Here is a 26,072-nt window from a genome sequence, read left to right on the forward strand (position 1 = left end):
AGCTGCCATACTGTGTGCGAGCCCATTCAGAAAAACCCCATGGAGAGGCACTGAGACCATAAAAAAAAAAGGAAAAAAAAAAAAAGAAAAAAGGATGATTGGAGGGCCCCTAGCTGCTCTAGCCTCCTCTCAAAATTAGTTATCTATTACTGTATAACCAATTAATTACCCCTCCCAAATTAATGGCTCAAAACAGCAAGCATTTATTTTTTCATAATTTCTGTGGGCCAGAAATTCAGGAGTGGCTTAGCTGGGTGATTTTCTTAAGGACTCTTATGAAGTTGCAATCAAGATGTCAGCTGGGGCTTCAGTCATCTGAAGGCTTGACTGAAACCAGAAGATCCTGTTCCAAGATGGCTTACTCACATGGCTATTGGCAAGAGGCTTCATCCTTGGCCATTGGCTAGAGGCCTTCATTCCTACCATGTGGGCCATTCCCGAACACATGGCAACTGGCTTCCCCAAGAGCAAGTGATCCAAGAGTAAGAGCAAGGAGGAGGCTGCAATGGCTTTAGTGACCTAGTTTCAGAGGTTACACATTGTCACTTCTATTTTATTCTGTTCGTTAAAAGTGAGTCACTAGGGCAACTCACACTCAAGGGGTAGTACCTGGGCTCCACCCTTAGAAGGAATTTGTGGGTATCCTCCATCCATTGTTATGTCTCCCACCATTATCTGACTGCAAAGGCACTAGACAACTGCTGTTAACTGGAACTGCTTATCCCAGCCTTTCCTAAAACTCTGATCCATAGAAACTATGAGTGATAATAAAATAATTTTTGTTTGAAGCCACTATGTTTCAAAGTAATTTTTTTCCCCAGCACTAGATAACCAGAACATGGAATCTTTTGGATTAAACCCTGAAAGGCCAGAAAGTACTCCCTTCTTTGAGATCCCTGCAAACTTAATCTGGGGTTTCTATTTCTTTCGCTTCTGAGATTTTTGACTCCAAGAAGGAAGTAGCTTATGGGGGCCCTTCTCAGCTACCTGTTAGCACTTGTTAGCTTGTAAACATTTTCTTTTTCCTTTTGGTTGAGAAAACTACTCTTATATCATCAGCATTCTCCCCATGCTCTGTTTCATGATATAAACTCTGATTTGGGTGGTCTAGGCCCTTCTCTTAGTTTTTAAGTGGAAGATTTTAGAATCCCCCAAATCCTGTTTTTTCTTCATAGTTCCTGGCTCCTAAGGATAAAAAATCCTGGATTTCAATATTGTCTCATAAATTTATAAAAATCCATTCAAAATTTGAATTTACTTCTTGGTTCTAGCCTGTATGTACATTCATACAGGCAGTGCATAGAAAACTACCAAAGCTGCCTTTATGGTGGGGGAAGGAAAACGGGTACAAGAAAATGCAGGAAGAAATAGCAATCCATTAATAGCACAAAGATATTGTTATACTAAGTAAATAATTAACATGTAGCATTTATGTTAAGTGGTATTTGAGTTTACATAATAACAGTTTGCATGAAGTATGCATTCATGTTATAGTTCACTATCTTTTTACTTATTTATTTGTGATCGATTTTGAAATGTGGGAGATATGGATTGGATACAGAGAAGTGGAATTCCAATTTACGCAGTTGTCCCATAGGAAATGGAGATTGAAAGAAACATGTACCTGAAAATTACCACTAAATTGAAGAGATAAGCAACTCAGCAGACTAGATTTCAAAGACTACAGAGATGCCTCTGGGTCCCAAAAGGCTGGAAGTGGAGTATCTACCTGAGTCTCCATCCTGAGTGATGGAGAGATAAGACAACGGTGAGAGGGCTCGGAAGTGGTAACAGGGCACAATTCACAGACCTTGAGCCCTCTCACAGAAGATGACAGATTACAAAGATCAGGATTTTGAAAATTTTATACGTTAGAAGCAGAAAAACTTGTTCCATATTACTTTCAAAATGAAAAAGTTGTTTTTAAAAATATAAGTGACACAAGCTCTTGAGAGCCATGATGTGTACAGAAAAGGAATGTTGAGTGTAAAAGATACTCTCATAATTATTATATTACTAATAATTTGAAATATTCATAGACATTACTTGAATTCCACATATCAATAATTAGTAACATAGAGATTACCTGACTATCTGGGCAGAAAACGGAAGTACCTGCCAATAGCTCAAAGAGGGTTGAGTCATGTTCTGTGTTTCCTGATTGACCAGACATTTTCAACTTTGTTCTCCTACAGCTTACATTAGAAAGGCAGGAGTAACTTGTTCCACAGAGAATTTCTTCTAAGAGGGACTTCTTGTAGTGTACATGGTTAACATCTGAAAAATGACACATGGAGGCTCACATAGGGCTTCTGATGATTTTTGGTTTGTGTTTATTTGGTTCTAAAGAAACTTTCTCCATGAGAGCTTCTGCTGGTGATGAGGCCTATTCAGCAACGAATTATTTTGTAATCAGGCATATTGCAGTCTGTCAGAAGTGCAGTTGTCCATCTGCTGTGTCATTTCCACTGACATCATAAACTTTAGTCCATTTGGACTCTTTTGGAAAGACAGAAATTGGCTAGTTCATCCTGTTTCCTGTACTGCTGTCTTGGTGTCAGTACACAAAATGTGGATGAGAAGAAAATTTAAGTGAAATTCTTAAAATCTGTGATGGTTGCATTTAGCCTACATTTCTGTTAAGAAAGTGATTCATACTGCAAGTCTATTTCCAGTAGCTAAAACTAGCACTGTGTTAAGTCTAATTAAAAGCTCTCTCAAATTGCTAACTTTATAGTTGTTGTAAGTAGGATAATTAGAAATTCTACACTGATTTTTTTTTTAAAGAAACCATGTTTTTTCAACCATACTTAATCCTGCTGCTAGCACCCTTGTTTATTTAAAAGTTGTGGACTTTAAAAGGAGCTCTGGTACCTGCAGCTTTGTTCTTCTTTCTCAAGATGGCATTGGCTATTCAGGATCCTTTGTGGTGCCATACAAATTTTAGGATTATTTGTTCTAGTTCTGTGAAAATGCCATGAGTATTTTGATAGAATTGCATTAAAACTATAGATTGCTTTGAATAGTATGGATGTGTTAAACATGTTAATTCTTCCAATCCATGACCGCAGTATATTTTTCCATTTATTTATGTCATCTTTAATTTCATCAGTTGCCCTAATAGTTTTCAGAGTACAGGTCTTTCATCTCCTTGATTAAATTTATTACTAGATATTTTATTCTTTTTGATGAAATTTTAAATGAGTTTTCTTAATTTCTCTTTTTCATAGTTTATTTGTATATAGAAATGCAATAGATTTCTGTCTATTAATTTTGTATCCTACACCTTTACTGAATTATTTATTAGTGCTAACAGTTTTTTGGTGGAGTCTTTAGGGTTTTCTATAGATAGTATCATGTCATCTGCAATAGTGACAGTTTTACTTCTTCCCTGATTTCAAGGTATACTACAAAGCTAAACAAAACAGCATGGTGCTGACAAAAAAACAGACACATAAATCAATGACAGAATAGAGAGTCCAAAATAAACCCATGCTTACTTGGTCACTTAATCTATGACAGAGGAGATAAGAATATACAATGGGGAAAATAGAGTCTCTTTAATAAATGGTGTTGGAAAAGCTGGACAGCTACATGCAAAAGATGAAACTAAACCATTGTTTTACACTGTGTATTAAATGCATTAAAGGCTTAAATGTAAGACCTGAAACCATAAACTGCTAGAATAAAATATAGGCAAGGTGCTCTTTGACAGTGATCTTATCAATATTTTTTGAATCTGTTTCCTCAGGCAAGGACAACAAAAGGAAAAATAAACAAATGGAACTATGTGAAACTACAAAGCTTTTACACAGTGGGGGAAATCCATCAACAAAATGAAATGGCAGCCTACCAAATGGGAGAAGAAATTTGCAAATGGTATGTCTCATAAGGGGTTAATATCCAAAATATATAAAGAATACATTCAACTCAGTATCAGAAAAAAATCTTATTTAAAAATGAACAAAAGATCTGAATAGACATTTTTTCAAAGAAGACATATAGATGAGTGACAGGACATGAAAAGGTGTCACATCATTAGGGAAATGCAAGTCAAAATTTCACAGCTGTCAGAATGGCTATTATCAAAAAGATAAGAAGTAACAGGTGTTGGTGAGGATGTGGAGAAAGAGGGAACCTTTGTGCATTGTTAGTGGGAATGTAAATTGGTACAGCTTCTATAGAAAACAGTATGAAGTTTCCTCAGAAATTAAAAAATAGAACTACCATATGATCCAGTAATTCCACTTCTGGGCATTTACCCAAAGAAAATGAAAACAGTAATTTGGAAAGATGTATGCACCCCAGTGTTCATTGCAGAATTATTTAAAATAGACAAGATATGGAAGTAACCTAAATGTCCATTGATGGATGAAAGAATAAAGAAATGAATAAAGAATATACATATGCATATATATACGTACATATATGTATATATAGATAAGAGTATTACTCAACCATAAAAAAGAATAAAATGTTGCCGTTTGTGACAACATTATTGGACCTAGAGGATATTATGCTAAGTGAAATAAGTCAGACAGAGTAAGACAAACACCATATGACCTCTCTTATATGTGGAATCTAAAAAGCAAACAGAACAAAATAGAAACAGTCTAATTGATACACAGAATAAACTAGTGTTGCTAGAGCGAGTTGGGTGGAAGGAAGGGTGAAATAGATAAAGGGGATTAAAGAGGTACAAAATTTCAGTTAAAAAATAAGTAAATCATGGAGATGTAATGTACAGCATAGGAAATATGGTCAATAATATTGTAATAACTGTGTATAGTGACAGATGGTAACTAGAATTATAAAGGTGATCATTTCATAAGGTATAAAAATATTGAATCACTATGTTGCACATCTGAAATTAATATAATATTGTAAGTCAATTATACTTTGTTAAGAAAAAAATGCTAACATGCATTTTAACATGCATTGCAAATCTCCAAATAGATAGATTTCTATATTTCAAAAATAAATAATAAAATAAAATAAAATAAAAGGAAGTGTGGCAAAACTCACATGTCAGCTAGGGCATCCTATCTCCTGACTCATGAAATCAGTGTAAGATTGCCTCAAATGACCACTTCCAAAGTTCAGTTGTATTCAGAACTTTCCATAGTCTTCTGCAGGTTCTCAGGGTTTTATACTGTCATAATCTCCCTTCCCCTAATTCTTGCATCTGCTTTACCTTGAAGAATCAAGTCTCTTCACCAGTTACCACAGGCTTCTCATTCCAAGAATCTAGAGGCTTTTAAGGAGGAGTCATAGCCTTCCACCATTTCCCTGGCTTCTTTTTCTCCTCTCCTACTTGTTCTCTTACCTCTGAGAACAAAGCCAGTTCCTCTTCTTGCCTTAGACATAGCATTTTAGCAGGCTAATATTCTTGATCTTACTTGTAGTAGTCTACTACTGATCCCCATACTTGGTCTTCCCTTGTCCTATAGTAGTAGTAGAGTATTTGAGTGCCAGGATAATAATTCCTAATAATAATTTCCTAGTCTTTTGTGTAGCCGAGTGTAATTGTGTGACTATCACCTTGGCCAATGTGATGTATACAGAATTGATATGTACAACACCTGGGTTTTTTCCCTGCCCAGCTTTTCACTTTTCCCTCTTCTGGCTGGAATGTGCGTGTGGTGGTAATGAGTCATTTTTAACTACACAAATGAGGGCAATAGGAATAGTGGAGCAACAAGATGGACGTGATGGACTCCCTGTGCCTGTCCTCGACTGATTATGCTCTGTTAATGAGAGAAAGGTGAACTTCTATCTTCTTCTTAATCTATTTATGTTTTGGGTTTCTGTTTCTGCAGCTGAGTCTATATACTAATCCAAACAGTGCCTTCAGGCTCTTACCCTTCACATCAAGGCATTTCTTAAGAATACTTTGCTCGTTCTAACAAGAACTCAGGTGAACCAAATTTTTCCTGCTATTAGTATTTACATATTAAACTTTCTGTAGAAGAGGAAGATGAATGAGAGATGTGAGAATAAAGGTAATTTACGTGGAGGGAAATTTCATGAGGTAGTATTCAGGAAAGTACAAAGCATTTCTAGGGAATAAAAACCCTGCAGTTGGATGGAGCATAGGGGATTCTGGAAAACAAAGTTGGAAATGTGACTTCAGTGAGTTAAGGTAATGGAAGATTATATCAGGTAGCCTGGGCTGATTTGCTGTGTAACAAAACACCCAAACTTTGCTGTCTTATGAAAACAATGAATGGGTTCACTATTAATGGGTTGGCAGTTGGGGCTGACTGCAGTTTGTCATTCTTCTGCTGTTTCACCTCAGTTTACTTGTGCAGCTGAAGTCAACTGGACAATCAACTGGGATTGGGTGGTCTCATTCACATGTCTAGTTGATAGGCTGATGGCTGTTGTGGCTCAGTTCTCCTCCATGTTGTCACTTCAGCTGTCTGGCATTGTTAATATAGCAGCAGTATTTCAAGAGCAGCAAAGAAGGCCAGCCTCAATGCTCAGACACTTTCTAAGCCTCTAGTTGTTTCATATTAACAAGTCACTGACCAAGCCCACACGTAAGAGTTGGAAGAAAATACTTCACCTCTTGGTAGGAAGAATTGCAAATGATCAGAGGACAATATTTTACAATCTGTTGGGTCCCTGAATACTACACTAAGAAATTTGAAATTTTAACTGGTAGTGAAAAAGGAAAGGGTACAGACGTAGAGACTAACCTTTGATGTAGCGAAAAAACTGCCTTTTTAAAAAAATAGGCTTTATTTTTTAGAATAGTTCAGATTTCTAAAAAAATGGAGGATATGGTACAGAATCCCTGCATACCATACACTTAGTATCCCTTGTTAGTAAGATATTACATTAATATGGCCTATTTGTTACAAGTAATAAACCAATACTGATGCAGTATTATTAATTAAAAGCCAACCATCATTCATTTATTTATTTTGTTTGTTTTTGTTTTTTGGGGGGGTAATTAGGTTCATTTATTTATTTACTTATTTTTTAGTGGAGGTGTGAATCCAGGACCTCATGCATGCTAAGCATGCACTCTACCACTGAGCTATACCGTACCTCCTGAATGCTTTATTTAGATTTGTTTATTGTTTACTAATGTCCTTTTTCTGTTCCAGGATCCCAGGATACTGGGTCACATTTTGTTGACATGTCTCCTTAAGCTCCTCTTAGCTAAAGTAGTTTCCATAGACCTCCCTTGTTTTTGATGACCTTGACAATTTTGAGGAGTACTGGTCAGATATTTTGTTGTGTGTACCTCTACTGGAATTTGTCTGATGTTTTTCTCATAGTTAGATTTTGGTTTATGGGTTTTTGGAAGGAAGACCATAGAGGTAAATGCCAGATTCAACATATCAAAGGAACATCCTAGCCTTAGGACTTCCTGCTGTTAATGTGAATCTTGATAACCTGGCTGAGGTAGTTTTTGTTAGGTTCCTTCACTGTAAAGTTACCCTTCTGCCAATACTCCCTGCCCCATACCATGTACTCTTTGGAAGAAAGTCACTATGCTCAGCCCACACTTAAGCAGTGGGGCATTATTCTCACTTTTCTTGAGGATGAAGTATCTACATAGATTATTTGGAATTACTCTACATGGAAGATTTATTTCTTCTTCCCTATTTATTAATTTACTCAGTGATTTATTTGCATCAGTATGAATTCATGGGCACTTACATACTTTGATGATAACTTAGTACTAATTTTCATTTTATTGCTCAGATTTCTCCAGCTCTGAGTTGGCTCCTGTGCCCCTTTGACATACCCCCATCAATTATAGGCTGAGACACCCTAGAAAGCCAGACTGCACAAGTATACGGAGCAGATGACATAAAGCATGGAAGGCAGAAAAGGGATGTTGCATGAGCACAACTAAAAGGCAGTGGGAAGTAAGGAAAGGTTTAACCCTCTTTTCATATGAATTGAAGAAAATAAGAATTATATCCTTATCACAGATTTCAAGGTTAAAGTTATTATCAGGGAAAAACTAGGTGTTGATTACATTGTTATAACAGAGAGTTTTTACAGTTGAACAGAGATGACATAAGATAGCAGTTGAAATGGAGCTAGTTAAGTGCTTGGCAGAGGTAGGAGACAGTGGAGGAGGGAGGTCAAAAAGGTGGAGATTCAGCTTCATGAATCAAAAGCGTTTATAAAATGTGACACTATCTCAGTATGAGCCTCAGACTAGGGATTTGGTAGTTAAATAAATGAATAAAAATATCTCTGGCAAATGGCAGATTAGTAACTAATAATTGTTTGCTCAATTGATTATTTGGGATAAGAATGAATGAAGAGCATATGTTGCTTGTTTGAGCTGTCAATATTTAGATGAGCTGTTGACAAAAATGGAAGGATATTAAATGAACTACGATCTTGTGGAATACATTCAGAGAATACTGGAAACACTGGCACTTTAGATATTCACATGCGAAAGTCATAATGCAAATGAATTTTTACAATATGTGAAAAAATTATAGAATGATATGTGGACTATGTCATTGTACTTTCTTAGGTTGGGGAGAAGAACATACAGTGGTTCTCTCTTTCTCCCACAACACTCTTTACATTTCCAAAACATTTTGGTACACATTCCTCATTTAAGGTTTTCATTTGGGGAAAGATGGAAGGTGGAAAGAAGGCTCTGAAGAGCAGAGACAGAATTAAATTGAAGGAAAAGCATACCCTTCTACTGAATAGCACAGGGAACTGCATTTACTATCTTATGATAACCTATAATGAAAAAGAATATGTATGTGTGTATCTGAATCACTGTGCTGTACACCAGAAACCAACACAACACTGTAAATCAACTATACTTCAATAAAGAAAGAATACCCTCCCTTACTTCTTATCTGTCACTCCCACACTCCCATATCTCAGCATCACCAAAGAACTGGATTAGGATGACCTCAGCCCAAACAGAGCAGTGATCTTCAGGTGCTTGCTTTGAGGAACACAATAAGAATAGAATCAGAAACTGGATCTTGATTTAAACTCAACTTTGAAAACAGAAACATCTGAAATATTTGAGATGAAGAACTGGACAGTTTTAAAAGACCCAAAATACATAACAGAACTGTTTCCAGCAGGGAAACATCTTTATAAATCTGGGTCAGAAGTTGGTATGTGTTAGTTAATGTTATCTTCTGTCATTTACTAGTTACGTGTCCTTGGGCAAGCTAATTCACACTAGAAAGTTACTTTTTTCAGAGGGTTTTGAAGACTTAATCTATGGGTAAAGGCTTTTCTCCCTAATTTTGTTTTAGTTTCTATTAAAAATAGAAGCAATCTCAAACTTAAAGATAAGTTGCACATACAGTATAATGAACTTTTTTTCCTAAGCCATTTGAGAGTAAGCTCCTGACATGAGGTAACCATCGCCCATGAATTCTTTTATGTGTATTTCTTACAGTGACATTTTCCTGCATAATCATAATCAATATATTACTGTCATCTAATCCTCAGATCTCATTCAAATTTCCCCAATTGCTGTAATATATCCTTTACCGAAAAGTAATCCAATCCAGAACCATGTGTTGCATTTAGTTGTCATCTTTCTTTACTCTCCTTCAGTATGTAAGACTTCCTTGGTCTTTCCTTCACTTTTATGACCTTGACATTTATGAAGATTACAGACCAGTTATTTTCTAAAATGTCCCACCATTTATGTTTGTCTAATGTGTCCTTGCAACTAAATTTAGGTGCTGTGCCTTTGTCAGAAATATCAGAGAAATAATGCCAACTTCCTCTCTTGCATCTGATCAGGTGATGGCACAAAACTTTGGTTTATCTCATTATATTCATTTCCTGTTCCTGCTGTAATAGATTAACACAAATTAGGTGGATTAAAACCACTCAAATTTGTCTTATGCTTCTGGAGATTGGAAGCCAGAAATAGGTTCACTGGGCTAAAATGAAGGTAACAGCAGGGCTACCTTCCTCCTGGAGGCTCTGGGGAAAACCTGTTTGCCTCCTTCGTTCAGTTTCTAGAGGCTGTCGGCAATCCTCGGCCTGTGGCTCCCTTCCCTCTTCATAAACAATAATCACATCACTCTGAGCTCTGCTTTCATTATATCTTCTCTGACTCCTTCTCCTGTGCCGCCTTTTCCACTTTTAAGGATCCTGTGATTACACTGGATCCTCCTGGAAAATCCAGGATATTCTCCCATATCAAGGCCTTTAACCGTAATCACATCTGCAAAGTTCCTTTCCCTATCTAAGGTAATGTATTCACAGGTGGGGAATTGGGGTGCGGACATTTTACATAGGGGTACATTATTCTACCTACCACATTTATTTTTGGTAATGCTCACTTTGATCACTTAATGAAGGTGGTGCCTGCCAGTTTTCTTCACTGCTTCTTTCCTTCTTCGTCCTTTCTTCTCTTCCTTCCTTTCTCTTTTTTCTTCCTATCCTGACTCATGGTTTTTATGGATTGTAAAATAAATTTTGACTTCTTATTTATAAAAATTATCTCTGATGTTAGTAAACAAACAAACAAGCCCAGCTCTTTTCCAGGCCCATCTTGTACTTCTCTGGCCCCACTTCCTGAATCAGCCATTTCTCTGAGAAGCTCTGGTTCTCTTTTAGTGGAGGGTAGTGTTTAGAAATTAAGAGCTGGACACTAAGTGTGGTCATTACTATTGGAACGTTAATGTTCCCAGGCCTTTCAGTGGACAGAAATGTACAATGGCATCACAAAGAGGCTTATATAAGAATAGTTATGAAGCTTTATTCATAAAAGCTCAAAGCTATAATCAGCACAGATGCTTACCAACAGGAGAGTGTGTGAAAATTGTGGTATATTCATACAAGGGAATATTGCTTAGCAAAAATTCAAAAAATAAAAGAACAAACGATATATGCTATCACATGGATAAATCTCAGAAGCTCATTATGTGGAGTGAAAAAATTCAGACACAGACAGGAACCCCTTGGATGAATCCATTTATATGAAGTTCAAGAGCAGGCAAAATTATGGTAAAACAGACCAGAACAGTGGCTCTCTGTGAGGACCAGAACTGAGGGGAAGGAAATGCAAAGTAATCTGCTACCATTATGAAAATATTTTCTGTCTTAATTGGGGTATTGGTTGTACAGTGCATGCATTGAATTGTGCATATAAGATTTGTATATTTCACTGTAAAATTTAACTCAACTAGGATTTGAGTGTGTGTGAGAGAGAGAGACAGAGACAGAGAAACACAGAGAGACAGGATGAAGAGACAGAAAGAGAATGAGATCCTAACGGATCTCAGCCATTATAGCTGAGCCTCAGTTCTAGCGGCCCAGAGCATTTCCTTTTGGACACACTTCCCCCGTTTTCTTTCTGTCTCATCTTGTTTGGTTAGCAGTACAGTATTTCTAAATGTACTATAAGTCCTGAGGGAGATTTAAACAGTTATCTCACGTATGTAATTGCCGATTCCTAAAGCATGATCCATAGAATGTTAATATTACCCCCAAAAAAAGATATTTCATATTCAAATAAACTAGATTAGCCTTTTATGTATGAATCATTATAAATTATTGAGAATTGTAAATTCCCACTAGCGGAATAGATTCTACTCATTTCTGAACTATTTCTTGGCCACTGAAGCTTTTTTTCCAATGATGCATCAGAACGGATCAGAATAAATATTTGGAAACATCATCCCAGATCGAGTGTGAAACTTAGAATGAAATTCCAGCTGTAAACAACATTGCCTGGGATCTGCCATCTTCCCCACCCACCCTTCCTCACTTCAATACTTTATGTGACTTGCTTCAGTTTGCTGTCATAGACCAGTCATATTTAAAGAATATTTCTTACCATGGCAGAACTACAGAAAAGCTCCCTAACAGAATATTTAAAAATTTTAAGTCCTTTCGGTGTGGCAGTCTCTCACCTTCTGTCCTGCCAGTTTTGCCCTTGCCTTTCAATTCCTTATTCCTGACGATCTGGGCTTCTGACCTCACTCTCCAGTCCAGGGCCTCTGTAAATACTGAGCACGTGCACAGCAAAACTCTAGAAGGCACCATTCATGCCGATGGTGATGTGAAAGGTGCCCCTTGGCATGTCCAGTAAGGCAGCCCTAGTCCTACTCTGACTCTTGGTTCCTACCTGTACCGTTTTCTGATCGACTCCACATTCTAGATTTCACTATTCATGAATTGTGACTTATGTTCACTTTTCTAGTTTCTCTCTCTTCTTAGTTTTCTTATCCTTACTTTCATCTTGTCTGTGTTTCTGAGCTTCTGATGTATTCATCGGGGAACTGACTGTGGCTAATTTTTATCCCATATTCAACCACAAATACTTCTGGATCATTTCCCTTTCTCTTAGAAATTCACTTCTGCTTTAAAAGAGTCTTCTGCCCAGATGATGATTCAGAGACATGAGGGAGAGCTAAAAAAGGAAGAATTTTTGAAATTCAGGATTTCTATGTGTTGTGAATACATAGGGCTGAAGGTGAGCTCCCTTCCTTCTTTGTTAGACTTTAGATTGCCTGTTGAGAATTAAAATGTTAAAAGGATCACAAGACAGGATAGCAAAATCTTCTCTAAAAAGGAGAAATGGTTGCCCAGCAGGTAACATTGGACTGTAACCTGACTGCTTATATTTAGTAGCTAAAGAAAGAACATGACACTCAGATGGTGTAGGGGGTTGGCTAGCCCTGAAATTTGAGAACAGAGGCAAAGATTGACTGTGCCAAAGGACAGGAGACTTTGACCCATAGACATCATAGAACCAACACCACTCATTCTAAGGTTATGATTACAAAGAAATGTTTTGATGATAATTTAGCTTCCCAGGTAGTTCCCATCTTTCTATAAAGAAATAATGTGTAAGCCATAGCAACCAGGGGTGGTAAACACTTTCCTTTGCAAATTAACATACTTGAAATGGAGTTTATGTGTCAGGCTTTGTGAACTGGATTAGTGAGATGCTGCATGGTGTGTTGACAGATCAGGTTTTTGGGCTTTCAAAACTGATAGCCAAGCTTGGGAGGAATTCACCAAGGAAATTCTGCCCTGCTTGGAGCTGAAGGAGTAGTTAGCCACTCTGCCCAGATCATCCTTCCTCCAACTGCCACCATGCTTGTGAGTACATTTTCTTCAGATTTCTTGTCTGTGTAACTCAGATGAATCAAGTGTGTCATTAGTAAAGGCATACCAGATCCATGTACTCTCACATTCTCCATCCTGTTTCCATTTTGGGGTGAACGTATCAACAGGAAACAGAGGGATATTATAACTACACATGGAACATTAGATAAAAGAAAGGATTTCCTTTTTGAAAAATCTTGTTGCTTTTTCATTTTTATTTTCATGTCATTTTTTTTATCTGTTTTAGAAAAAGAGTGTAGGCGCCAGTTTGCATGAAATAGCTCTTTGTCTAGTCCACAGATCTTCCCGTTTTTTGTGCCCATTGAAATTAAAAGTATGATTCTGAGCAAGGATTTCTGCCAGTTACTATTTAGGTTTGGGGGTTGGTTTTCTCTCACTGAGTTAAGTATGAAAATAGGGAACTGATATGTTTATTTACTTAATTTAGGCAACTTTCTCTCAGTTTTGCTAAATTCCTGATTCCATATTGATAAGGGAAACCTAGGTAGTTTCTTTTTATTCCAGCCTTTCTTCGTGGAGACAACTGAATCAATATACAACTGTTTTAATTGCTGTGATGTAGATAACCACTCAATCTTTTAAATGTTATAATCTGTCCTCTTTTTAGATTGCCAAAATAATTATCTTGGCTGTGTTACTATGCTACTCAATGACATTTTATGGCCATAATTAAATTGTTTAGGCTTCAGATTATAGTTTAGGCTTCAGTTTTCCATAATCTAAGTGAAAAAGAGAGTATTTGATGAATTAACTCACTGGTGATTATAGTGTTATTTAGATTTTTGAAAGACTTACATTCTTTTTTTTTTACATTTTTTATTGATTCATAATCATTTTACAGTGTTGTGTCAAATTCCAGTGTTCAGCACAATTTTTCAGTCATTCATGGACATATACACACTCATTGTCACATTTTTTTCTCTGTGATTTATCATAACATTTTGTGTATATTTCCCTGTGCTATACAGTGTAATCTTGTTTATCTATTCTACAATTTTGAAAGGCTTACATTCTAATTCATATGGGAGAATACACTTAGGTTTTACCACCAGAAATGAATTAAATGAAACTTTTAAACTTTAACCAGAGAGAAAGAGGTCTATGTGGGATAGATGCAAGAATAGATTTACTTCTAATTTTGTTAATGTTGAGAAAGTTAAACTTTTCCATGTTGAATAGCAACAATTCAGTGGTAACAAATTATCACAGATCATTTTTATTATACTAGGATCAAGAAAGCTCTTTAAGGCAGAAACTGGACTAGGGCCTGCACACTGAGCCTTTTTGGCCTGCCCCTGGGGGCATATAATTGTCCCTGGAAAGTTGTGTTAGCTCAGACTCCAAGCTGACTGTATTTTGATTCACAGAAAATTCAAGGAGACCAGATCATCACTCAGATACTACTCTTGTGCAGTGTTTCTCAAACCCCAGTAATTTGCAAACAAATCTCTTTCAAAAGAACCAGTTTCCATGGGCCCCTAGTGATGACAAATGTTACTATATGGATACAGCCATAAAACTAGATTTAAGCCCTTTATGCAAATAGATCTTGCACATTCATAATCCCAAAGTAAATTTACAAATTAAATACAAAAACTAATTAAAACCAATTAAGTTCAAGTTGACAAGACAATGAGAACAATTCTATTCTTTTACTAGAAGTGAACTGTTACTTGCAACGTAAATGTGGTACTGACCCATATGGTACAGATTCTTCTGAATTTAGTATGCCTATCATTGGATCACTCAATTCTTCCACTGCTTTTCTCTGTTAGAATCATTTTGCAACCTCAGATAACATCTCTGCTGGTCTTGGTGAGTTCCCTGGTGGTGTGACACCACACTCTCATTCCCAAAGGGTCAGAGTTCCTGGTAATCATACCCTCCTCAAGCTAGGGTTGTTCCACTTTTCCATTCATAGTTACAACTATGAAAGAGAGAAACCAAGAGGCACCCACGTGTATCTCCTAAATTTCACACTTACTCTTCTTTGCAGAAAAAGAAAATCCACACTGATACTAGGTATCTAGTTCTATTAGAAAGAATTGCTGGCCTTTTCAGGATGGAAGTAGTCCAGTAAAGTCAAATTGCTGCCAAATGGCCAATTGGTCTCCGTAAAGGCTGGTGCTTTACTAGGGGCACAGCTTTGGTCTCTGTCACTGGCAGGTAAAGCATTAAGAGGCAACAGTGGGAGTCTGTGCTGTAGATACCCATGCATAGCCTTCATCTCTGCTGCCTTGACTGTTCAATTGTTATACCTATTGGCCAGCACTAGAGTGGCTGCCGACAGTTTGGTTAACATCAACTAGTCAATTCATTTTGTCTAAAATGTTTAGTGTCTCTTTTAGAACAGATACTTTCTGGTAGGCATTAATATGTACTCTAAAGATCATCACTCTTTGTGTTCACTTTTGTTTATCTATCCACATAGGCTTTCTTGCATAACTCCTGGTACAAAATATTGGGTTCTTCAGGAAGCAGATGCTGGGAGTTTAAAAAAAGTTTATTGAGGTGTTGCATCTGTGAATGAAAAGTGGAAAAAGCAAGATTGGGCACAGAGAGCCATCAGACCATGATGAAGAGTTGACAAAGCATCTGTCACTCCAGTAGGTTGTTATGGTGCAAAGATTAGTTGTTAGAGGAGACTTGCATTTTGTGGACAAGATTAAGCCTTTGTACCACTGCCTTTCTCTATCATCATTGCCTTGGGACCAGCGCAAGAAGAGGATGACTTCATCTTGAAACCTGAGATGCATGCTGATGGAGCCAACAGCCAAAGACTGTGAATTTGCCACATTCTTTATAGCTGAATGGCGAATCACTTTTTGAAGGAAGTGGGGTCTGAATAGTGTTTTCAGCACCTGCCACAATGAAGCAATTGGAACACTGAGTCCAGGACTCAGATGACTTGTCTGGGCCCAAGATATGCATTTGTGATCTGCATCACAAGGGCTGGTGCAATAGTGTGTAATCAAACCACTGTGTGAATGTGAAATTTCCTAGGAAGAAAATGAGGAGTGGGATGAAGAGAGCATCTAAGACGGATATTGAGGGGACTCCAGTGTGGTTTTCTTGCCATGTTTTTTAAAAAATTGAAATATAGTGAGTTACAATGTGTCAATTTCTGGTGTATAGCAAAATGTTTCAGTCATACATATACATACATATATTCATTTTCATATTCTTTTTGTTATAAGTTACTATAAGATGTTGAATATAGTTCCCTGTGCTATACAGAGGAAATTTGTTTTTTATCTATTTTATATATAGCAGTTAGTATTTGCAAATCTCAAACTCCAATTTATCCCTTCCCACTCCCCTTCCCCTGGTAACCATAAGTTTGTTTTCTATGTCTGTGAGTCTGTTTCTGTTTTATAGATAGGTTCATTACTGTCTTCATTTTTCTTGCTTTTTTTTAAGATTCTGCATATGAGTGATATTATATGGTATTTTTCTTTCTCTTTCTGGCTTACTTCACTTAGAATGACAATCTCCAGATCCATTCATGTTGCTGCAGATGGGATTATTTTATTCTTTTTTATAGCCAAGTAGTATTCCATTGTATAAATACACCAATAGCTGAGTAGTGTTCCATTGTATAAATATACCACAGCTTCTTTATTGAGTCATCTGTTGATGGACATTTAGGTTGTTTCCATGTCTTGACTGTTGTAAATAGTGCTGCTGTGAACATTGGGGTACATGTATCTTTTTGAATTTGAGTTGAAGGGACTCCAATATTTAATGGCCAGGTAGAAGAGAATAAGTCTGGAGCAGAGACACAAGAAGGAGTGATTAGAAAGGTAGAAGGATTGTAGGAGAGAGCAGACAAAAAATCCAAGGAAAGAGAGTGTAATTGGCCTGACTGTTGAAGACCTTGAGAGATCAAGTAGTGTAATCCAAGGACTGAAAAATGTCAGTCAAAATTAGTGACACAGAGCTTATTGGTGATGATGGAGCAGAAGCCAAATTCCAGGAGTTTGAGAAATACGTGTACGAGGTAATAGGAAGTTTGATAAATCTTTAGAGAAATATGGGCTTTAAATGTTGATTTTAAAAAAGTTTTTTTTTTGATTCCAGATATATTTGTAGCTCTAGACAACCAGCCAAAAATGTGAACAGGAGTAGAAATATTATTACTCTTAAGGGATTCTATTCTATTCTAATTATCTTACTTACTTTGAAAACTGTTCAAATTCTATTCTAATTATCTTACTTACTTTGAAAACTGTCTATTCCAGGATTTTAAATTTTAACTTAAATATTTAACTAATAGATATAAATCAGTTGGAAAAATAAATCCATGACACAGATGATAAAAACATTAAAGGAAAAAGCATTCTATTTCAGCATTTTTTACATAGCAGTAAATGTATCATTATCTGTATGTAGTTTTACCTTTCAGAGTAAAATAAAAATTAATTAAATGGGACCTTTCTGAAAGTATAGACAAATCAATTTGTAGCTATTTAATAGTTCAATATTAAGTGAGACAATTACAGTGAAGTTAGAGTATCCAGTACATTAGAACAATTAGTGCATTAGGATTATGCGATGTAAGATAAATGACTAAAAAAGAGGCTGCGAATAATGAAGAAGTGAATGAGTGGGAAATATTTTTGTCGGCCTTATCTTGTACTTTAGTTTTTTAAAAAGTGGTAAGGAATAATCTCAGATCCCTTAGAGTATAATATAAAGAATGATTTATCATTATAATGATTTAGTAGTGTCCAGCTGCTGAAATGGCAGTCTTCAATAAATATAGCACACATCCCCCCAGAGATATTTAACAAGAATTTTTGATCACCAATTATGAGAGAGACATCATTCCAGTTCTTAGGCATATAAGATGATAGTAGACGTTATGACTCTATAAACCACCATGATTTCCAGTATAAGCTTGGATTTATTTGTGATAATCCACACTTTGTTGCCATATCTCATTTTGGGCCCTGGGTACGTTCTGGGAACACAGGTACACTTTGCAACTTTACTTGTTTTTGAACAATGACAGGGACATTCTTACCTGATTCAACTGGAATGGTAGTTGGTTAGTTTATCAGCAATGTGGCTAAAACCTAGAATTTTTTTCTTAAAAATTTTTCTTCCTCCTTTTTTCAAAAATCTTAAAAAATTAATGTGTTAAATATGTAATTCAAACTTAAAACATAAAAATTTGTACTTTTTGGCCAAACTTTTGAAATACAGTCATGGGTTTTGTTTTGTTTTGTTTTTTTTTAAATATTTTGCACATGAAAGTTTTATAGTTTCTTCATGTATACGTGATGTATACACACAATACGCATCACATAAATTTCTCAGTTTTCTTTCTTAAAATAGGATGGAAAGTTTAAAACACTCATGAAGTGAACTGAGAGCTCCTATGTTTTTAATTTTTTTTTCCACCTATCTTTGGGAATGCCTGGCCAACACCTAATTCAGTAACAGTAGTTCTTAGAGATTCATCTTTACTGAGTCACTAAATTAAATGAGACAGTATGATTCTATTTAGCATTTCTCAAACACTTTAGTTTCTGTTGAAACAACAACTTTGTTTTTTCACTTATATTTCGTTGATTTTTGTGATATTTATTTGAATTACATACTTACAATAATAAGCTCAACTGGAATCAACAGGTTAGACCAAACCCAACTGACTTGATGGCAACACGATTCAACTGATGGGAATAGAAGTGTGTGGATATAAAGGGGAAGAGTATTAGCTATGACTGTGTAGTGTGACAAGGTCCTTAGTAGGTTTTATAGAAGAAATGAAGACCATAATTTTTTCATCAGGGGTTAAGTGGATGGTGGTTGAAAGACATTATGTGTACCTATTGGGTAGATTCATCAGATAGCTATGGTATTGTGGTCATGAAACTTTGTTATGTAATGTTTTCAATGGAAAAGTTGAAGGAGGGACTCCAGGCCTGGTTTTTTCGGGGGTCTTCATTCATTAGTAATTCTCTAGATAAGTTTCCTAATCCAAAACCTCAATTTCTTCATCTATTAAATATAAAGATCATAAAATTGTGGGGAAAAAGTTAAGTTGTGATGATTAAATAAGATATTCCATGTAAAATACTTAGTACAGTTTTTGGCTGCGCTTAATAAGTGTTAGCTATTACTTTCAGGGTCTGATCAGAGTGGCTTGCACTCATTACCATCTCACTGCCTGGAAGGCTTCTGGAGCTCTGCTGTCAAACTTCCTGCTACATCTTTGAAGGATGCTTATAATATTTGAAAACCTATCCTGTTTATCTCAGTGATATAAATTCACTATTTTTCTTTCTCACAATATAAACATAAGAATGAAAAAAACTGTAACTACATGAACCAGCATGTTGTTGAGTTACGGATGCTAGGCAGAGGAGTGTAGATACTATGTGATTCCATTTAGATAAAGCCCATACATGCAGAACCAGTCTTCAGTGTTAGAAAACTGGAAACTGATTAGTCTTGGCAGGTAGGGGTTAAGTGACTGGAAGGGCTGGTGGTCACGTTCTGTAATTTGACTTGGATGCTGTTTACAAGGTATGTTCACTTAGTCAAATTTATTTAGTTGTACATGTAAAACTTGTCCATTTTTCTTTATTTGTTATATTTAACAAAAGGTTAAAAATGAACATGCCTGACTTTCTTTAGATTAAAGAAGATAGATCCTTAACTTGTTCAGAGTACAGGTTATACAAAGATAAACCCATAATAACCTATTTCTTTGGAGAAAATATGGCTTTACAAGGACAGACTCTCCCATGATTCCTTAGTATAAAAAGCTGGTCACTGAGGTGGGTAATTCATTTAAGAAAAGAGATACATCCTTGGAGAGCAGAGATTGAAACATCAAACCCTTCTCTTTTGAGGTCTGATGTTACTGGAACTTCTTTAATGGGTTGTATTGGTCCTAATAGAAGACAGTTGTAAGAATGTCCTCAAAGTCTCTCAAAGCGTTGCTAACCATTAGGGAAGGAGGAAATGATCTGATAATTGAGGCTTGGAGGTTCATGAATGTAGAGCTGGGTACATCACACATCTGTTAGAACATGTAGGCTGTGCTGACTTAAGCCAGTTTGTGTCTCTTCCTTCTGACCACAGTGATTGTTTCAGACATGGGTGCAGAACCAGATCAGAACAATGATGTTTAAGGTGACACTTGCTGACCTATCTTGTTAAAAGAAAGATAAAACATTCAATTATGGGAAATGGCAGGGGAGACATTTCTTTTGTCCTAGATGTTAAGATATAACGTGTAAAGCTGGTTAGGTTGTAGCCATATTACTGTTACCAGCAGGGAAATCCTAAAGCTTCCCAGGAAGGCCAATACCTGAGGATAAAGCCTATATTGTACAAGGCAGAGTGAAGAAATGGCAAGAAACTGAGTCTCTGATGACATATATTCCTTTATTGTTAAAGCCAATTTGAGGTGATTTTTCTCTCAAATATAATGATTGCCAGTAGATTCAACAACGTAATTATTTTTAAGAATGCATGTAATATAGTTCAGCCTGACTTTACCTATAGGTAAATGTTGACAGCGGAAGGAACCACATAAAATGCTTGGTCTGAGTTCCTTAGCTCCTGTGAGTGGTTCTGTTCTCATCTGTCCCTGACTTCTACCTCTTCCTCCCACTTAATTTTGAAGGACTTCCTGAGATTATTGTATCCTTACATCTAGTTTATTCTTATATGAGATCTACTATACTACCTTCATATAGGGCACAAGGCAGAAATTTGGCCATTAAAATATTTGTTGAATAATAATTATTTATTTTAGAGTGGATCTTAGTTTTTTTTTCTTAGTTTTTTTTAAGCTATAGAATAGATGACTTCTTGTAATTATTTCTTAAGTATCCATAACTTAGAAATCTGTCATCCCTAGATTCTAACTATGTAAAGAGACCAGGAAAGATGATTTCTACTGAGCAGCATGAAAGTCATTAATAGCTTGGCTTGTCTCCATATTTCATTCAATACTTTCATACCCTTCCTCATTCTATTTCCAGTATGTTCATGTTTTCCCAGAATAGCTATGAAATTATGTAATTACTCTCCAAATCAGCAATGCTGACATAGCCATTGGCAGTAAGTACAGAGAAATTGATCAACTTACTTTCAAGAAAACATTCCAAAGGAGTCAGATCTATTTTGAAACACCAGGGAGAGTCTGATCTATTAATACAATCAATATTTCTGTCATTGCACTAAATGGCTTCTGAAAACTGTCCCCACACTGACTCCAAGAATGCGTACTCCCAGGTGGTCAACAGCCACCTTGAATTTCTACACAGGTGCCATGGTTTGCCCATCACAAGGCCAAAGGTCCTGGATCCAGAGGGGTGGGGAAAAGTGTATAAAATAACATATTTAAAGGGGAAAATAATCAATGGTCAGGTAGGTGGTATATGGAGACAACAGTGTGTTACCAGCCAAGAAGTTTTAAAGTAAGGGAAATGGCATTTTCCTTTGAGATTAAATATGTAAAATCAATATATAGCTAATGTGTCAGACATAAAATATTACCTGGCAAGACAGAAAGACCCACAAATAAAAGTAAGATGTAATCGTGACTTAACTGGTGATGTGTGTATATGTGTATTTCTGAGTATGTACAGATATAAAGTAAATTAATCCAATTTTTCATCTGAAAAATGCAACTAGTTCTGTTTCATAGGACTGTTGTGAGGATTAAATGGAATGAAGCATGTAAAGCATTTCATACAGTACCTATTGCATAACAAGAGCTTGGAGGGTTGAAGAGGGAAGGGGTAGGCACAAAGGTACATAAGCAATGTTATCCATTTGCATTTTTTTCTGCACAGTCTGAAGTCTCCCCAGGAACTGCTCCAAGTGCTTTATATGTTTTAACTCCCTTAATCCCCACAACAGGTACTTTTAAGCACCTTTAAGACAGGTATTGTTATGTCCCTTTTGCAAATTAAGAAGCTGACACTAAGAGGTTACTTAAGCTTAACTTTGTCAAGATTTCAGAGTTGGCAAGTGGTCAAGTATTGGAGCCATGATAGACCTCAGTCAGTCTGTGTTGTCTGCATCTATGGAGTGTGTATGTAGCTAGAACTCACTTTGGGGTTCTAATGGGTTCTAGGGGTTCCTAATTTGTGTCCACAGTCTGTCTTATCCAAAATTTGTCACCTCATGGTTCTTAGTTTGTGAAACTGCTTACATACTCAAAGAAATTTGTGTAATTATAAATTTACAGGAGACCTCTATATTCTTTAATCTTTCCACCTGCTTCCAGACATCTGGTGATTGCAGTTTCTCTTAAGAACTGTTTAGATTTTCTTAATTATTTGCATGCCTAGTCACTTTAGATTTTATCTTGAACATTTTGAATACGATGTTTTGAGCCTCTAGGTCCTATAAAGAAACTCTGGAATTGTTGATTTTGTTGTTGTTTTAGCAGGCAGTCAGCCTGGTCCAGTTAGACTGCAAATTCTGAGTATCTTCTGTGGGCAGTGGTTCAGTTTTTAAAGTCTTTACAGCTAATTGGATCCCATCCCATGTGTGTTCCACTGAGTATGAGTCTGGAACATGGGTGCGTCTATATCATAGATCAGTTCTAAAGCCTTTATTAATGCTGTTTTGGGTCTCTTTTGCACATGCACATCTTGTGGGTGAGCCTGGGACTTGTGTGGGATCATACAGGGATACCTGGATTGAGAGATTCTCATTCAGCTCTTCTCCTGTGATCTCCCCAGCATCTAAGGATTCATTATTCCTTATTCATTATTCAGAAAACTGCAGTTTTTCTCAGAGTTTAGCCTCTCCACACTGTTGTGTACTTCCCATAACTGGGGTCACAAGAACAAGAGGAAAAATAACGAAAAATATATCCTGTGTTTCCTCCATGCTTTTTTAGGGTGGAGAGCAAGCCCTTTCCCGGGTCTTTGGGCTGGAAGTAAGGGCTTTCTCTCAGGGTTTTAGGAGCCCATATGATCATATCTGTCATTGCCCTCATACTAGGCTTTGCTTTGGGGAAGGCTTGGATAGAGAAAGAGAAGAACAACAAAAACAGAGATTTCTCCTATGCTCTCAGGCATGCTGTTACCCATCCTCTAGTCAGAAAGAGTATTTCTCTTAGAGATTTTCGTGTCCATACCTGCTGCACGATTCCAGGATTTGGGCTGCCCTCAGGTCTAAGCTGAGAAACTCTGATGTGTAGGTTGTTCTTTGAGTTTTGGTTGTGTTTCTTCAATATGCCTGCTCATATTTATTTTCAGATAGTTGCTTTTTGTGTTCTCTTGCAGGAGTTTTAGTTGTCACCAAGAGAGTGAGGATGTAGTGGGTTTACAGCACCATTAAATGGAACCAGGATCTCCTTGGTTAGCTTTCAAACTAAGATACTGCATTCCTGTGTGATCTGATAAGTTCAATCTGTATTGTGATATAAGGAACCTTAATCCACTAGAGTTACTTATTTGTGGATTTATGTATTCACTAAATATTTAAATACCTACTACATTCTATACCTTAAAATGTGTTGGAATACATTTATAAATAATTCCTAGTTACTACCCAAGTTTCTCATAGTGTGGTACAGAAGACAGATATACCAGTAACTGTAGTACAGAATAAATGCTATAGTGGATCTTGGATTTTCTTTCTGGGGCACAAACCCCAAGTAGTGAACTTTCTCAAAGGCTAAGCTCTGTGGAACAGATATCCCTGGTCTTTTCTTTTCCTCATAGTTCCCCATTTCCCTCTCTGCTTTTTTCTTTAATATAGTCTAGAATAGTTAGTTCCAAGGTGCAACTAAATGTTTCCCTTATACAAAGAAGTTTTAAGCCATATATTTTAAGCATAATTAAAAATAAATTCTCACTTTAATGAGTTACTTGAGAAGAATTTAGAACATGGATTCATCTTTCCAAATTTCCTCTGCCATCGTGACCCCTTGGACTCAAGATCTTATCTCTTGACCAAGGATCAGTCCTCTGAGTTGCACACTTCAAAAATATGTTCGTTTAACCATGGAGCCATTGCTAAGCTATAACTGTGAGTTCTATTTTAGCTTCTCTTCAGGACTCCAAACCACCCCTTATCTTATTTATCTATCACTGCTTAACAAAATATCCCTAAAACTTGGTGGCTTAAAATAACAAACACTTATTATCTCACATTTTCTGTGAGTCAGATGCTAGAAACTTCTGGTTCTGAGTCCCTTTTGAGGTTTCAGTTAAGCTGTCAGATGTGGCTGTGGTCTCATCTGAAGCTTGGCTGGGGAATGATACACTTCTGAGTTCATTCAGTTCCACTTGGGATATTGGACTGAGGGCTTCTGTTCTTTGCTAGCTGTTAATCAATTCCTAGTCATGTCTCTCCAGCTCTTGCTATGTATCTCCAGTGGGCTGTTTTTAACATGACAGCTGACTTCCCTCCCAGTGAGTATGTGAGAGAGAACATCAAAGATAGAAGCTATGGTCTTTATGGAACATAATCTCAGATAATAAGCCGTCACTTTTTGTCATACTCTGTTAGAAGCAAGCCACTAATCCAGCCCACATTCAAGAGGAGGGGATTGCAATCCCTGCCTGCCCAATTCAGTGCATTTCTTATTTGCTATACACAGGACTCCTCTGTCCTAATTCATGGGCTAATATATAGCCTTTGCATGCTCACTCAAAACATCTAAAATTCCGTAGGTATTTATCTCTGACCTTTTAATTTGTTTATTCATCATAGATTTGAACTACTTCTCGCCTAGTGGGCTGGATTCAATCAGACTAAATTCCCCTTTTAAAATATCCTATAGGAAGTCATAATACACATTTATATGTTAATAAAAATAACCGTCTTCCTAAAGAAGTCTCTGCTGTCTCTGAAAAAGTATGTACAATAGTTAAGATATATTTGATTTAGACATGCCTTGTCTGCCTCTTGTTTGGTTGTTGTTTCTCATCCCTCAATTACTTTTGGGAGAGGGAGGACGTTTTTTCACAGTGGAAAATCTTTTATCACTCAGGTCCCTTTGAGTATAATTTTTCAGGACGTGATTTTGGGAGAACTCTACAAATTCAAAATTATATTACTATTTAGGTATTAATGTATAACTGAAGATATGCTTATCAAAATCACAGCAAGGGCATTGCTGCTATGGAAAAATACTTATTCTATTTTTATTGTATGACCTGCTCTGATAAGACTATCTCTAATAGAAGAGAATGGACAATCTTAACATTTTTGCATTCTGTGACTTAGAATGGGAATGCCACTTATAATCTTATAGTTAATACATTTGTGTCTAGTTCAGATTTTAATACATTAAGCATATCTCATATCCTACAAAATGTACTGTTTTTCTTTTTCATAGGATTTAATTTTCCCTCCTTTCTTGGAAGTTTTTAGTTTGACAAAACTAAATTTGGAGTGTCCTTTTTCATCTGTTCAGGCAATGATCTACTTGTTGCTAAAGCTAGTTGAGCACTAATGACCATGGCATTATCACAGTGCTACAGTAGCACATGGCTTTATGTTGAGAGCCATGGGAAATAAGGGCATGAGCATTTGGTGCTGAGGGGTTTAGAAGTCCAGAGACAGACTCTACAGACAAGGCAATTGAAATATAATCACTGTACATGGATAATGAAGCACAAAAACCAATTTCACTTACATCTTAAAGTTGTATATTTCATTATCCTTTGTCAAAAATTTTATTCATTGAACAAAATGTATTGAGTACCCATATATGCCTTTTCTGAGCTGAGAGCAATCACTTTCTTCAGAACTCATAGTATGATAGAGAAAACGAGATTAAATCCTAGAATGCAATCTCCTTTTTTTAATAAAATGAAGAATTAAGAGCTTTTTGAGAAAAAAAATTTTATTATGAAATATATATATATAAACTTCTGAGCAAAAAACATTCACCACCCTTTAGCTGATAAAGAAAATATTGAATGTTAATGGTTTAACTGTGTAACAACCCTTTATAATCCTCTCACCAA

At 36.4% G+C, this 26,072-nt stretch overlaps 1 protein-coding gene across 2 annotated transcripts in view; it reads left to right on the forward strand.

The window, feature by feature from the left end:
• ELAPOR2 (endosome-lysosome associated apoptosis and autophagy regulator family member 2) overlaps positions 1-26,072 on the forward strand; it is a 660,265-nt gene that overhangs the window by 8,375 nt on the left and 625,818 nt on the right. For both annotated transcript variants that reach the window (XM_072965097.1, XM_072965100.1), the window contains exon 3: positions 3,752-3,879. Coding sequence is in view for 1 of the 2 variants with exons in the window: in XM_072965100.1 (XP_072821201.1) it covers positions 3,877-3,879 (3 nt within the window). In the remaining variant the exon portion in view is untranslated. The remainder of the gene's footprint in view (positions 1-3,751; positions 3,880-26,072) is intronic.

The sequence above is a fragment of the Vicugna pacos genome, chromosome 7, assembly GCF_048564905.1.
Source record: "Vicugna pacos chromosome 7, VicPac4, whole genome shotgun sequence".
In the NCBI taxonomy this organism is placed as follows: Eukaryota; Metazoa; Chordata; class Mammalia; order Artiodactyla; family Camelidae; genus Vicugna; species Vicugna pacos.